At 44.3% G+C, this 16715-nt stretch overlaps 1 protein-coding gene across 1 annotated transcript in view; it reads right to left on the bottom strand.

The window, feature by feature from the left end:
• The window catches only part of zfhx4 (zinc finger homeobox 4), a gene marked incomplete at its 5' end in the record, with an annotated part of 58696 nt that overhangs the window by 30017 nt on the left and 11964 nt on the right, over positions 1-16715 (bottom strand). The window contains one exon of the mRNA XM_079292266.1: positions 8226-8460. Within this exon, the coding sequence (XP_079148392.1) occupies positions 8226-8460 (235 nt within the window). The remainder of the gene's footprint in view (positions 1-8225; positions 8461-16715) is intronic.

Raw genomic sequence — 16715 nt, 5'->3', positions numbered from 1 at the left:
TACAGTAGACGGAAAGAGCTTAACTCAAGCAGACAGCTCAGGCCTGCACTTTGACACACCCTGACTCATTACATACAGCCGGCACACAGAGGAATATTGTCATTAAAAAAGACAATTAGATATGAAGTCAAGGGAGCATCACTTACACACACATGGACACACACGCCTGCAAACACAGGTGAACTCGTCTTCATATCCCCAGGTATATGAAGCGGAGATATTAATAATCAGGATGTTACAGAGTAATTAAAATGATTCCAAATGATGAGTGTGTGTGTGTGTGTCTTGTGTGTGTGTTTCTGTTAATTAAGCTGAATGATTTGATATGACACAAACCGTAATGCTTTAATGGTGTCCTACACTCGATGTGGCTGGAGGGGACGACAGTTGATGGGGCTATACGGAGAGACAGGGCGACACACACTCACACACAAAAACAGATACAGCTGCTCATCGGCCCTGTCTAAGAGAAGGATCTCTTTTTATTGACATAATTATCTGTGTCATCACTTATGAGGCAATTAAACAAACATCAGTTCCTATTTCCTCTCCCTCCATCTCTCTTCTCCTTTCATTCTGCTTCCTTATCTCCTTCTCTCCTGCCATCTGTGCTCCCATCACCTCTCTACTCTTTTTTTTATTTAATCTACTCCTTGCTCCTCTCCTCTTCCTCCCCTCCTGTGTGACTCCAGACAAGGTTTCAATTTCAGCATGCTGATTGTCTCATTGCCGACTCTATGCATGTCTAACACTTACTGGCACTCTGGGGACCGGCAATACACACCATATAATGCCTATTACACTCCCACACGTTTCTGGTGAGTGTGTGTTCGTGTTTGTGGTTGTGTGTGTGTGTGTGTGTGTGTGTTTGTGTGTAAGAGGTGATGAGGGTGTAAAATGCCTATTACGCTGAGAGTCTGGTCTCTCTTACATTGGGGAGAATTCTCTGGCTCCTAAAGAGCAGAAAATTGCAACGCTCCTCTTCCTCACTCCCCATTAACCTTCTTTTGAAACAAAAGCCTGACCAAGGTGTGTGTGTGTGTGTGTGTGTGCGTGCGTCTGTATATCCTTGCCCATTAGCCTTATGTGCCATCGTGGGTAAAGCACCTTGTGGGCCCAACCAAGCAAAAACCCTTGTGTCTTTTCTGCATATACCGTACGTTCTCTTTGTTTTCTATTTTATTAAACCGCCCTCTATAGGCTACTTTTTTATGCATACTGCACTTTTACATAGCAACAGCATCTGTTCACCATTGTTTTTGTCTCTCTATTCAGTCACCCAAATGTATATTTCTGTGCTCCTAAATGAACTTGTCACTCATGTTTTCCTTATTTTCCTCCATCCTTCATGAAAAATAGCAGGGAGGGGGGAGATGGCAGCTTATGAAGAGCGGGCATATTTGTCTAATTCGCACAAAGACATCCACATCAAAGCACAAATCAAGACCAAGGCTCATTCAGTGGATTGGTATCAGTCCATCCATTTCTCGTTCTTTTTCTCCAGCATGCTTTCCCCCCCTCTGTCACATTCCTCTTTCTCTCTTTATTTTCAGAGTGTTATTAGGACATGATAAAAGCGAAAGAGATGTCATGACATGAGACCCCCTGTTAGCATTAGGAGGTTGGAGGGAAAACGAATGAGAGAACGGGGGGGGGGGGGGAAAGGGAGAGAAAAAGATGAAAGAGATTTGTCTGGAAATTATTGCTCACAAGGCATTGATTCTCCACTTTAATCTCACACAGTGTGCTCAAATTTCCTATTAGGGAAATGAAGAAAAGGAGAGAGAGAGGGAGATGGGTCTCATTCACATAGGTGGGGAGGTGAAACGGGGCATGTCTCTCAGTGTTTCTTTGAGCAGACATAACATACTATTTCCCTTATTCTCAAAAGAGAAGCCACGTCTAGGATATATATTATTTTGCATGTGCTGTTTTGCTTTAAGGCCATTAGTCTGCTGTAAGTAACCGTTGGGGAGGAAAAGCTCTTGCTGCTGAACAGCTGGAGGGTCATATAGACACGCACACACACACACACATATACGACAAGCCACTGACAGCTGCTATAGCTGCAAAGCTTCCTCCGGTTAGCGACGATTAGCCTTTGCTATAGGTAATCAATAGCTGCTATCAATTCCATACCTCCCACTGATGGATGAGGTAAAAGAAAGAGAGAGGAGAGTGAAGAAGAAGGGATCAGTAGGAAATAATTTGTTGTTGCTGCTGCTGCTGCTGCAGGAATGACAGAAATTCTACCTGACAATAGTTTCTAAAGTAAAGTTCCTGCTCTCTTCTTTGTGTGAGTGTGTGTGCATAAAGGCTGCCTTTAATGTCCATCTGTGAATTGTATCATCGCGGTCTGAGATTAGTGGCTGCTTGGACCCAGTGAGTGTATTGCCTGGTTACCGCGGCTCCGGCTCCACACAACCCTCCTTCCATCACCGGATTGTTTGTCTTAATGCTGTGTGACATGGCCCATTGTTTTGTCCATCTGTGGTTAAGAGTCAATGGACAGAGGGTGTATGAGGGGATCGGGGGTGAGAAAAGAATGGAGGTGAGGGAGAAGAAAATCAAGAAGAGCAGGGGCGGAAAAAAAGGGGGGGGGGTGTGGTGGTGGGAGGGGGGCTGAAGGCAGAAAAAAAGTAAAGACAAGATGGGGACAAGACCTGAAAGAAATATTGAAAGAGACTGTCAGTAATGGAAAACATGCAATAACCCTGTGCTTTCAATATGGTCCTTACATTCAACACTTCCTTTTCCAGGACCTTCTAGAGGCTTTCGGTTCCATATGGAGCGGGGCCTTAAGCTCTTTGTGATATCACTGACGTGAAAGACGTCCTGGCCCCGTGACGCCAGCCCCCTCTTCAAAGGGTTAAGTCATATTTAGTATGCGTCCTCATAGCCCCCACGGCTTTGTATTGTAAATAAGACTAATGTGGCATTGGTCAGGTATGCTAATTCAGATAATCAGTGCAATTTCTGCAAATTATAACTGTCAGTGTGGTGGGCACAGAACCTTGGCGGAAAACATGAGGGAACAATTTAACCCCGGGTAATACCCCTCCACCAAAGAGCTGCTCAACTCAAAGAAAAACAATCGGCCTGAGCCCATACCGCCCCAACACACCATTTCAAAAATAGCTTATGGTGAACAAGGCTCGTTTTTTTTCTCAGGCACAAGTCAGCTTGCTGCCCTTTTTTTTCCAACGTGCACACACAAACCGCAAAGTAATTATAATTCACTTGGATGGAATTATTCAAAAAATGACCACATCTTTTACTCCCTCAGCCTCAGAGAATATGGTTTTGGGAAATTTAGGGAAAATTGCTACTTGCCGAAAATATAATAATATACATATATGAATGTGTCTTATTTTGATTTGACAAATGATTTAAAATGCAGCGTATTGTCTGCAGATAAATGTACAGCAATAAAAAAACTACATATTTCACAATAATCCTCTTGGCTGACATCACATCTCTCTCATCAGAATAGTTCTCCCCAGGAACCGCTTTTTACTCATGTTGGGCACATAAAATAACATTCCACGCTTTTATTGTATGAGGAATGGATCCAGCCGTACTGAAATCTGTGGACTTTACCTTTTATGTAAGTAACTTCCTTTTTCACAGTAAATGAGAAAGAAAAGGTCACGAATAATTTATTATCTGTAGGCAATCAGAAAGCAAATCAATATGTAATATAATTGGCTGCCTTAACCTATTAAACGTCTAATCTAAACATAGATGTCTTGCAACAGAAGAATAAAACACTAAAAAAGGAAGAAAAAAGAGTTCTTTGATGAGCTAGTCAGCTGGTCATACCTACTGCAGTCTGACTTGAAAAAGAAAATGGCCACCGCTGCGCTAACTCTAGCGGTTAGCTAGATCTGGGTGTGTGTTGCATCCTTTCTCTCACTCCTCCGGCCATCCGTGAATGTTTATGTTATGGCCACAAATTACTGAGACAAACCTTGGAAATAGACTTCTGTCTTCCGAAGAAAAAAGAAGACAACCGCTGGAATGGCGAAACCACCCCCACTACCCAGAGGGGGGGGGGGGGGGGGGGGGGGGGGGAGTATAAAATGAAGACGTGAAAGTGAGGAAGGAGGGAAAACCTAATAACGCAAAAGATGCATTGGTGTCATCGCATCAAAATGCTCTTTGGGAAACAGTGAAGCCCTTTCCCACATTGAAAATTGAATGATCGTTTTCAGTGCTTCCAGACACATACAGTTTGGGTTGGGTAAAATTGAAAACAAGCAAAGTCGGCGCACTTGGAAACATGCAAGAAGCCACACTTGCTCTCATATTCCATCACTTCCTGCTTGGAGCACAGGCACATATAAGGACAATAAGTGTCCATTAGGCTCTGTTTTTAGCCTACAGCTGCTTTCTAAATGGTTAGAACAGCGACACTAATTTTACTGGAACCAAAAATGACCCAGAGCCTTATCACTCAGGGAAAACAAACGACTCTGGATACACACGCACACACTCACATACATACACACACACGTACACTCACGATGAAAGTGTTGTCGGTCTCTCTAAGTCAGAAGAGGTCTTTTGTTTAAAAGGGGGACTCAGACAAAGAGGGCCCTCTCCCTCCCTCTTTAATGCATGTTAGGTGGTGGCGGGGTGGAGGGTGGGGGGCATATAGAGGGATGGAGATGTGTGTGTGTGGTGGGGTGGTGGACGGATGGATGACAGGGCCGGGCTCTCAGAAATAATTACCTCCATAAGATGCCATCTCCCTTCCCTTTTTGTGAGGGACAGAGGGAGCGAAAGGGGAAACAAATGACAGAAAGTAAAGTATGCATAAAAGGCCCCAGTGTTTCTGCTTGGTCTGGCTTACGAGGAGCTTACACATGACGGAGCACAGGGCGAGGATACACGTAAGAAAAACACACTCACGCACACACACACGCGCCTCCTCACAGTGTTCTTTATGGCTGAACAAATGGTCAAATGGTTGAGACAGAGCCGGCAACAGAGAAACAGTCAGAGGGAGAGAAATCCCTGTAACAATTTAACTTCAGAGAATGCCTCCAACGAATCCAGCGAAAATAATTGTTCAAATTATAAAATCGATGATGGAATACCCATGACTTGTAATCTGTCATATTTTTCTTTTTCTGCTTGAATTTTACTAAACAGCTCTATTCATTATAGGCGTAACTTCATTATAGAGAAGGGCAACAAAAAAAAAAACTTTTGGACGACCCTCAAAGTAAAATGGCCTCCAAGTCCTCCATGTTGAGTAGGCAATTAATTTATGCTTGCTCCGCTGATGCAAACTGGCATTTTTTTATGCACTCAATTTTCTTTAACACTTCTAATTGTACACAGAGAAGAGCAATTTATCTCAGCAATGGTGGCACATTGGGTTTTTTTGTCTATGAAGGACACAGCAATGTCTGTACATGAACATGTAGCTAAGTGCGCGCACACACACACACACACACACACACACACGGACCCTTCACTTTCACTTCACAATGGTGTTTACCAAGAGTAAAGGATGAGATGGCTGGGCTCAGGTTCGGGGAAATACAGACTCAAAGGGATAACAAAGAGTGTCAGGTTTCTCAAATAAACATGCACGGGAAAACACATGTATTGACATGCACACAATGCAGTCCAACAGGAGCGTTTCTCACACACTCCTGTCTTTGTTCAAAACACCTATACCCTTGCGGTGCATCTCTGCAGTACTGTATCCTTAATTAGGCCATAAAATCAGCATCACAATTGTTTAATGAAAGCCATTCACATGTACATAAAGTCCAGAGCATTAGAACTCTTATTCCCAAATGGGCCTATAATTATCTGGCCCAGTGCCAGGTCCCAGGCTTTAAGAGAAAGATACCGGTCAGCACTTAAATTAATCTTTTTCATACCAGTCTCTAATGAACAGAAAGTGCTCGAGTCAGGAGTTGTAGCCCCAGAAAACTAACAGCACGCATACACATGCACGTACACACAAATAGAGGCTCCTTAAACCGAACAGCGGCTGGAAATGTTGCCTACTACAGAGCCTTTTTCCATTGGTGAAAACATTCACATCATTTATCACCATAGGAGCCCAAAGCAGCTATAACATACATTTTCTTCCCTATGACATAACCTACTGTAGCGTGTAATGTTTGTGAAAAGCACAATAGCTCAGCTAAAAAGAAGCAAAAAATATACATTAAAAAACACTCTATTTGTCCGAAATACAAAAGAAGAATACAACCCTGATTTATTAAATTAAATACCAGTGTTTGAGCTCTGGTTGAAACACCCCTCTCTGCAGACACCTGCCAAGTGTGTATGGTCGACAAGGAAATACCGTTGAAACATTTACCACGTAGCCTACCTTGTGAAAGAAAACTGTTCACTAAAAATTATATGGAGTGGGCAGAAGGAGGGCATCCAAAAAAGTGGTTTAGCATTTTGGACGCTGCCAGCGTCCGCTTAAGCTTTGCACTAGCTTCCTCATGGAAATTCACCATGTGGCATCAAAGCCAAAGTATAAAACGAGGGCCCTAGCAACAAATATGGTGTGTTTTAAGAGTGGAACATTCGAAGTAGGTGCAAGCGGGCAAATATTATGTTTGACAGGTTTTAAACCGAGTTGTGCTCACTGGTTTGAGATGTAAAAAGAAGAGGAAAAAAGGGCTTGAAGTCGGGCTTTTGTTCTGGATAAAAAAAACAAAAAAAAACGATGGGAGCAGGAGAAAATGGGTGATGGAATAAGCAGGACAAAAAAAGAGAGAGAGAGAAAGCAATACAAAAAGAGAGCAGCAGGAAGAGAGAGGGCAGCGGAAAGGGGGGAGGGGGTACGTTAAAATGTACGGTAATGATTTATCTAAGCATGCTTTTCTGCTATACCCCAAATTTTACCGAAACTTTGATCCATGTGTAATTAAAACCAAACGTACGGGGGCTACAGTCTCCATTTCAGGATTGGGAGATCTTCTGTTCGTGTGTGTGTGTGTGTGTGTGTGTACGTTGGGATTCACATATGTTTCTAAGTGCTGGGCCCCCATCTGCTTTGGGAGTACATGTACAGTATAAACAGGACACTTTGGGGAGCACAGACCCACATACACCCCCCCCCCCCCCCCCACACACACACACACAGATGGATGTATGGACTAATGCTATTCTGGAATGCTATTCAAAATGTGTTATCCCCCCCGCCAACCCATCCCACCCGCTCCTTCAGGTCAAGCAAAGCAAAAACAAGTTAAGCGCTCATTTTCTCCCGGCAGCATTAACATAGGGATGACTAAATAATGGACCCTGACTCTTGGTCTTCTGGTTTAAATTACAGCGTAGCCCCCTCCCGTTACACCCTGAAACCCCTCACCAACCATCCAACCCCCACTCAAAGAAAAACGATTAATCTTTTTTTTTTCTTTCTTTTTTGTCTCTCTGAATGTTTTACAGTTCTGTTACACTTATTAGCTGCTGGCAGGACGGAGAGTCTTAAATGAAAGCCAAATTGCTTTGGTCATGAGAAAGGAAATGAAAGCTCACTCCAGGGAGAGACTGTGTAGCCGTAGCATGTGTGCGTGTGTGTGTACGTGTGTGTGTGTGTGTGTGTTTGAGTAATGTATGTGTGTGTGACGAACGTATGTGTGTACAGGCCGTTTCACTATGAGATACTCCCAAGGTGAAATTTCATAAGCTGACTGCTTGCCTGACTGGGATGTCCCTGTGCACGGGACACTGTGTGTGTGTGTGTGTGTGCGTGTGTGTGTGTTGCGCATATAAGCGCGGCAGCCTAATAGGAACAGTATGCTCATTTTGGAGAGATTAGGAGGAATGGACGGGTCTGTATCGAGAGACGTGATCTGGATATGAAGGCCAAAGGAGGGAGGGAGGAAGGGTGAGAGGTTTGACAGAATAAAGAGGGAGTGGTGCAAGAAAAGAGAAAAAGAGATGAGAGGAGTATAAGGAGTAAAGGATCAGACCTCAAATAAATGCAACTGACCACCACAACTGGAATCAGCATTTAACTCAAATCTGAAAAATGTAAAACACAAGCAAATAGGAAATGGCAAATAAGTCAGTGCATGTGTGTACTGAAGAAGAAAAAAGAAAAGTGATATGAAAAAAAGGGAAATGACGCTTAACACCTGAAAACGGCCCCAAAATAGCCTTAAAAATAACAAAAAAAACTCAAGTCACAACAACTAAAGCAAACAGAGAAAGCGGGTTAAGGAAGCACAGACCTTGGCTGGAGCGGCACTCCTTGATGTGGAACAACTCGCTGAAGCTCGGGCCCTCCTCGTCCCCTCCCAGGCCTTGCTGGTGCAGCTGGAGTTTCCTCAGTCCTTCGTTCTGCTGGTGGCGAGCTGAGCGGGTGTGCTGCACCAGGTTGAGGCGGGCCTTGGTGGAGTAGTCGCACAGTGCGCAGTAGTAGACACACGACTCCAGGCTGTACGCGCTGTCCTGCTTCTGCAAGTGCTGTGGAACAGAAGTGAGGAGGGTGCAGATGTTACGTAACAGTTTTAATTGCATTTAACACAGTAGACATGTAGTAGTGGGCAGTGCTGCAAAAAACAACAATCCAGAGCAACGATTAAATCTCATGGACAAAGACAACTTTGTCTGTGAATTTCAAACAGAGAGAACATTATTACAGACACTGCACATTCCAAATGAACTGGACGTGTTTTAGGTGACATAAAGATGAACAACACACAAAAAGTCAGATAAGGGGTTGAGTTCAGAACACTGTTTTTGTCTTTAACATGCACATTGTGCAGCTCTGCTCATTGTTGCCAGCTGCAGGGGTTTCTCATTCAACGTGTGCTGTCAGTTGCAAGCCCTTAATTTCCAGTTGCCTCTTTAATGGCATTGCAGCCTTGCAAAGCTACCCCCTACCTCGATGTGTGCGTGTGCACAAACACACACACACACACACACACACACACACACACAAACACAAGACACGCACAGCCCCCATCCCACCTTGCCCTACTCCCATACACCCAGTCAAGCCAAGCATATCAAGTGTGCCTCTGTTGTTGCTGCCGGGCTAATGAACAATGCACAAAAACAAAAGACCAGGCCAAGCTTTTATTATCTGATCCTCTGTGGAGGGAGAGGAAGGAGGGGGGGGGGGGGAGAGAAAGATCCAGAGAGGAAAAGAGAGCAAGGAAAAGAGACAGAGACACAGAGGTGGCTCACGAAGGTTAGTTTATGCGTTGTTAAGATTTATTCATACAGCCATGTGAGAAACAGGTGCAGGGCTCTATGCATGAATTAATACACATAATGCCGTGTGTGTGTGTGTGTGTGTGTGTGTGTGTGTGTGTGTGTGTGTGTGTATTAACTCTACTCTGCCTCTCATGGCTGCTATAGGAAGATGTTTCATTCTTGAAGCACATGAAAAGTGAGCAAGGTGATATTTCCTCCTGAGCATCATGTTATATGGAGCAAGAATAGAGAAATTGGAAAAGAAATGTTGTGTGTGGTGGGAAGAGCAGGGGGGATGGGGGGCAGTTAGCTGCAGGTGTGTGAGTTCTAACCCCCCCTCTTCCTCCTTTGACAAACAGGGATTAGCAACATAGCTACAGCCGCTAACACATCTTTTCTCTCTGTCTCTCCTTCTTTCTTTCTTTTGTCGAAAATCTTACGAGGTTTTTCTCACGAGACGGTGGGACGTCCCCTCGCAGTCAGAGGCCCTTTCAGAAGTCTTAAGTTTTAATTAAGTCGGAGTTGTCAGAAGAAAGCTCCCCTAGTCCAGAGCTCAGGGCCATTAATTACAGCTGTCTTTGTTTCTCTGTGAAAGGAGGCCTCCCTTGCTCCTTCTCTTTCTCTCCCTCCCTCTCTCTCACTGCTTCTTTTCTTTCTTCCCCTCCCTCCCTCGCGAGAGAACTGGGCTGCTGAGCCTTACCGTGGAAACCACACACACACACACACACACACACACACACACACACACACACACACACACACGTGTGCTCATGCAAGCAAACGCACATACAGCAAATCACAAACACGCAAAGATGCATTCCCAAGAAGATTTGAGTTCATGTCTTTTCATTGAAATATAAATGGTACAAATTTTGTTCAAATTCTTTCCAACAATACATTTTTAAAATGCTACCAATTATGTTTTGCTGCGAGAAAAACGGTGGATTGCTCCCTCCCGGTTGGGAGTTAGTTGCCGGCCAAAGTGAAGGAGTTAAAGTATTAAGACCCGAGCCCAGGATATGCGGCAGAAAAAGAATGGATGGACCAATCATCTTGTTCTAGCCTCTCATAATGGCCTTCCATATCCATGCCATATGCCAGACACCACACACAAAGTCCCCTATACTTGCATATATCCCCACCATCCACATCAATCATTGTCATAAACATAATGTGTGATATTTGTTCTTTCACAATTCAATCGTGTCTGGACTACACTCCAATATACTTTTTTTATGACCAATCTGCTAGAAGTGTGGGTATTTAGAATTGAATGAAAAACTGGTCATCAAACGAGGCCCTTCTGTCCTCCAATGACAACCTATTATATTGACAACTGCCACAGAAGAAAAGCTCATTGGAATGGTGCTGTGTTATGTGAGTGTTTTTTCTTTGCGGAGGAGACAGGCGTGATAGCTGAGAGTCCTATCAGGATGTAGAGGGTTACCAGTGCTTCCTAATGACATGGCCATGAAGGTAATTGCACTGGTTCCAAATTAAAATTTTCATATAAATCAGTCATGGCATAGGACGCTTCACATCCAACCATGTCAGAACGTATATTCTATTTGTTTTTAGGATCTGAAGCGAGTAGCTGGATGATGTACTTGGGGTTGAACCGGGCTGCCAGATAGGTTTAGGCCTAATATTAATTCTCTCTCCATCAGCACATTCCAGAGGGTTTGTTTAAGACCTAAACTAGAGGGCTGTCTGTCGCTCTCTGGCACTCCGCAGGCCTGAAAGGCAGGCGGTCTGGTGATCACAGGCCAGAACATCCATGATTTATGAACTTTTAAAGGAGCACTTTGACTCCTGCCAGGCGTGGGCTGTGTAATGCATATTCAAACACACAAACACACTGTTCCTGCTCCTGGGTTTGCGCCTGTGTGTGTCTGCTTGAAATGTGTATGTAATTTATGCCGCAGCTGATTTGTGTGTGTGTATATGTGCCGTACATACATTTGTGTCATATGCGTGTGTGTGTGTATGTGTGTGTGTGTGTGTGTGTGCAGGATGGCAAAAAGGCCCATCCCTGTCAATATGGCACCTCTCCAGAGTGCCTGGTGGTTAATTGTTAGGGATTAGTGTTTGGCAAACAACCAAATAAGCTAACGCTCCCTGTGGGCCAATCAAAACTAAACAGCACTCCCTGGGTGGACCTAAACATGGCACAGACATCTCTGGATGGTGGAGGAGGTGTGCATACACCCCCCCCATACACACAATGCAAATTGTGACACTCGGGATTTCCTGTTTACCTGTCAAAAACACAACACTGTCAGCCCTGTCGGTGACATACACACATACACACAAACACACACTGGGATGTGTATAAGGAGAGGGGAAGAGAGTCAAGTTGACAGGTAAGGGAAGCGCCCTTGTGTAGTGGTTTGCTGCTCTTGTGTGTGTGTCTGCGTATAAGTGTGTGTGTGTGTGTGTGTGCGTATATGTGTGTGTGTGTGAGGATGACAGAGTACTGCATTCATTATGCAGAATGAGATGTTTACAAAACACCTTTCTCACACATAAACACAAGCGCACACACCTCCCCTCTGCTCGCTCCCTGGGTTTTTTGGGGGGGGGGGGAAGCAGCACTGCTGTCTCACATTCATTTGTTCTATCCGTGGTGACAAAGCTGCCTCATTAACTGAATTCTTAATAAGCCAAGGCAAAAGACATCTTCTCACAACTTCTTTTATCTCTCTGTGCGTGCACATGTAGGTGAAAGTGTGTGTGTGTGTGTGTGTGTGTATGCATGCGGTTGGGTGGGGGTATAATTTCATGCTTCTTTTCTTCTGCTGCATCTGTCTGTGTATGTGTGTGTGGGATTTTTTTTATGTGTCAATAATTCCAACTCTACATTATTTTTTGTTTTACCTCACTCGTGTGATTTTGTGTCTGTCTCTGTGCTTGTGATTGTGCGTGTGCACTGCTACTAGGACACAAATGTTTGGAAAGCAGCGCAAAGCAGCCGGGCTGTGTTTTCCTCCATAAACCAAATGACAAATTAGGGTATTCAGTACAAACATGACTCTTTCCTGTTGTTAAGTGTAGAACCAGTCAGCTAATGAACACATACGGAAAATAAGAACCCTCCGCTACCGCAGCTATTTCTTAATAACCAGTGTGTGTGTGTGTCAGAGCATGTGTGTACGCGTTTTACATGTAAAGAATCACTACATACATCCTTGTTTTCTATTTCTGTCCGCTGAGAGTATGTGCCTTTTTATCTCCTTTCATCATTGTTTGTGTTTTTTTAGGGGGAGCAGAGAGCTTGTTGTTGGGTATACCTTCTTTTTGGAACGTCACCAGCTTCCGGTGCTATCCCCTGGGCCCCCGGGGGCCATCGGAGACAAAAACAGCCCCACTTGGCCCAGCAAACAACAAAAGCGTGTTTTGTTCCTTGAAAGTATTTTAAACACATACCAGCGCTGCCTGGAAGGCTGCCAAGTGTAGAATTCCATCGGTGCTACCGCCTCTCTAACACATGTTACTGGTAACCGCCGCTCAGCCCCCCAAGACACAGATGTAACGCAAGATCACTGCCGATGGATTTGCTGGCAGACTTCACTGCTGAAAAGAGATGCTGAGGGCCCAGGTATGTGCCACCTCGCTTCCACAGATAAAGAGAGCAGCGAATATAGTGTAGAGACAGATTCCGTGCTGCACACGCACAAAAACAAATATGCAAATAGAATGGTGGCCACATACAAAAAGTGCTGAGTGCACATCTATACGGACACATCTGCTGCTTTTCTCTCTCTCTCTCACTCTCACTGTGTGTGATCTGAGGATACTGGAGAAGCAAAACAATCCCCCCGACCTATATGCCCTTCTTTTCTTTCCTGATGGCCATCCTCACTTTCTTCACTACCAGGGTTCTCCCTATCGTTAATGCAAAGAAAAATATTTCCTCGAGCTAAATTACCTCTCCCGTTTCTCTCGGCTGTGCCTGCTGGCAGTCACATGCGATCGGAGCTCATGGGGCCCGTCCATGAGGTGCAGGGCCTGTGGGCGATCTTAGCGTAGGTCACCCAATAACAATAAGCATCCGACGCATAATGGCCGGCAAGCCAAATAAATGAGTTATCACGATGAGTCTTTCGCACGAGCTTCCTGCCGCTCTTCCCCGCTTCTGTGCCGTCACTTTTTGCTTCCCTTCAACTTGTTCTTTCCCTCTATTTCACTCCACTTCTTTAATCTTTGCAAATAGTCAGCAGAAAATATGAGGAAGCAATAGTGATGAGACTACACACACACACACACACACACACACACACAAACAAACACACACAGACACACTTGTAGCAGTGACGTAAGTGTGTCTGACGTATGGGGCAAAGGTCAATCTGAAGTTCACAGTTTCCTGACCCCTGGTCCCTTGTTTGGAAAAAGCCCTCCTGACTCTCTATCTATTAATTTCTCTGTCACTCAAGAAAAATACACTCTTGTTGATTTACAACATGATCCATTTATTCTGGTCTTAGTCAATGAATGTGTAGGAAATAGAGACAGAGACAGAGACACCAGGACAAATCTTTCTTACTCACTGGTGCATGTATGTGTGTTAGGTGTCTTGAAAGCCAGCTCACCTCTACCCCCCCATGAAAATGGATCACTATTTACATTAGCATTAGATTTAGACAGCATGGCTCAGCCACTTACTCCCTATTAGCCATCCTGACCTTAGCCCATTAGGGTCTAAAAGCCCCCGCTTGTCTCCATCACAGTCAGGTGAGACTGACCAGGCCTCCCCATTTGCCTAAACCATATTGCAGCTGAGATTATCTTTTCCATCAACTCACGATGGGACAGAGATCATAAAACGCTGAGATCAAGATCATTGAAATGCTAACATGCTTGTGGGATTATCTTTTTCCAGTGCTGTGCAATGGGAGTGGTATTGCTGAAATACTGACATGCTTTTGGGTTGGGTTCGTCATTTTCCATTTTTCCCGACATGCTAAGATGCTTTTGGGAAATCAAGGCAAGGCCTAATTGACAGGATCTATGAAAGACGAGGAGAAAAACAGAAATAAAGAGGGCTTCAGCTTATTGGCGGGTACCATCAAAGAGGTTTGTAGTGCACTGACATTGTTATATTTAACTAAAACTGAAATGGAAGAGAATGGGAAATCATTTTGGTGGTGAGAGGAGCAGCAATTTTTGCCAAGTTTTGTAATGGAGTCTTGCTGAAAAATGTCTATTTGAGATAGTTGGACAAAATGAATGACAGAAACATACAGTGAGAGAAACTAACCGACAGATTGAGAGGCAAAGAGACTGGGGATCTATAACTGAGAGAACAAAAGAGATGGAGAGAGAGAGAGAGAATGATAGGGAAGAATCTAGACGAGTGTAGTCGGGTTCAAATCACTAATTACACATTCCTGAGCCTGTGAAGGGGAGTATTGTTTTCCAGTTAGCCCCTACCCTGTCGCATGGTTTCACTTAGCACAAAACAAAAGGTACAGGGAACAAAACACAAGCCTAATACCAGGTCCCGCTAATGACAGAGACATGGGAGAAATTATCCCTGGGGTGGATCCTCGTGAGAAAATGGCGAGTGATTATTGGACAAAGGGAATTCATTTTGAAACTGTCACAAAATGGCAGACTGTCTGCTTCTTTCTTTTTAGAGCTGTATTTATCAAACCAGTGCTCATGATACTTTTCTGATAGCTATATCACCACACACATGCCTTGCTTAATCGAACTACGTTTAACTACTACATAATACTATGTGTATAAAGTAACAGGATCTTGAACGTCCTGAAAGTAAATATAATATTTAGGCCTTATTACTTAGAAACAATGGGACTTGTCGGATGTAAAAGCTGTTGATAAGTGTGTGTGCACACACTGGAGTACCTCTGCCAGGCAGAGCACAATGGAAGCACCTCTTCAGTTGCACCGTTTTGCATATTGCCACAGGAAATCAAATGCCTTCCAGTTGACCTACAAGATGGCACACTTGATCCCTCCCTACTATACAAGGCGGAGGAGCGTCTCTCTCTTTCTGTCTGCTTTATCCCTCTTCATCCGAACTCAAGACATTTAAATAGTGACTGTCTCTCACAGAGATAACAATTTTCTGTCACCGTTTCCGACACGATCTCTCTACCCCCATAAACCCATAATGATCAGCTTTGTACTGTTCCGGCAACAGAGAGGACCCTACCATTTTCTGCGTCAGCCAGGGAAGGGGGGTTCGGGGGGTTGTTAAGCTGATAGCGGTGGCAGCACTGGGCAGTCGCCTGGCTGGTCGTGTTTGCCCAGGCCCCGGCCATCGAAAGGAAGGATATTGTTTTCCCTTGAAAAAGCCTCAGCCGCAGTCCGCATACCAGCGTCCACTCAACATACCAATGGGCTCTTTGAAGATTACTCAAATGTTTGCCTTTGTTCCCCCACCACCACCACCACCCCCCCCCCTATCCGCCCCTACCCCTAGTCCTAACCTACACTCCTGCCAGAATGAGGAAAAGAGGAGAAAGAACAGAGTAAAAAAAAAGAAACCTCAGACTTATATCTTCAGAAAACAGTTGGAAAGCAACCCTCAGCTGCACTCAGATTCAAAATGGCCCCTGTAGGGATGGGCAACTACTGAAAGGAATAATAAGGCTCTGGCCACAGTAGTAAACCTAAACATAAACAATAGAGAAGGGTATTAATGCACGAGGCCGATATCATACAACAATGTTAAATGGAAGTCTCCCATCTGTCTGCCGATGAAGTGCAACATGCTTTTAAAGACAGTCCAGTCCTGATCCCAGTACAAATAACTCCACAATTAAGAGTTGAATATGATAATTCCAATGGGTTAATTTAACTAAATGTGCCGAAAAACTCAGGACCCCCCCCCCCCCCAACCCAACCCAACCCACATTAATCCCGAACAAGTAAGTGGGCTTTCTATCAGGTCTATTTCAAAGCATTAAGGATTACTCGCAGAAACTAAGCTGCTTGAACTCACAGGAGGTCAGTGGTATTGTGCTGCTGCAAGGATGGAAGACTAGTGGTAGAGACAGATCGACAGCAGGACAGGTCAGTTCCTCTTTCTCGAGCTGTCCGACAACATCCCTCACTCCCTGCCTCGTTCGCCCTCTCTTTTCATCCTCGTCTCTTTTTTTTCACCGTATTAATCGAACATCTCCCACTACTTATCTATTCACTGAGCACCTAATGGTTAAAATCAATTACAGCTGGAATGCTGAAAGGCCGAATACTGGGCCACATGCTGATAATAACAGAGAGAGTGTGAGAAGGAGAGAGAAAGGGACAGAGAGAGAGACTTGGGACCATTCCAAGGAAGGCACAATTACCTCCAATCGATTGATTATTGATTTGGAAAGGCGTTGAGGAGTATTTCAGTTCAACTTTGTCCATATCAATATCCTGATCGCTTCATGAGAGGGGGAGTTAGTTATTGTTCGATCTAAATACCATTCTAAAGCTGGTTTAATACTTCAGACTATTTTAAGAATAGAACACCTACTTGTCCCTAATTGGCACGTAAAACA

Source organism: Melanostigma gelatinosum (assembly GCF_949748355.1).
Source record: "Melanostigma gelatinosum genome assembly, chromosome: 20".
In the NCBI taxonomy this organism is placed as follows: Eukaryota; Metazoa; Chordata; class Actinopteri; order Perciformes; family Zoarcidae; genus Melanostigma; species Melanostigma gelatinosum.
The sequence above is the reverse complement of the archived record's forward strand: the minus strand, read 5'-3'. Positions and strand labels throughout refer to the sequence as shown.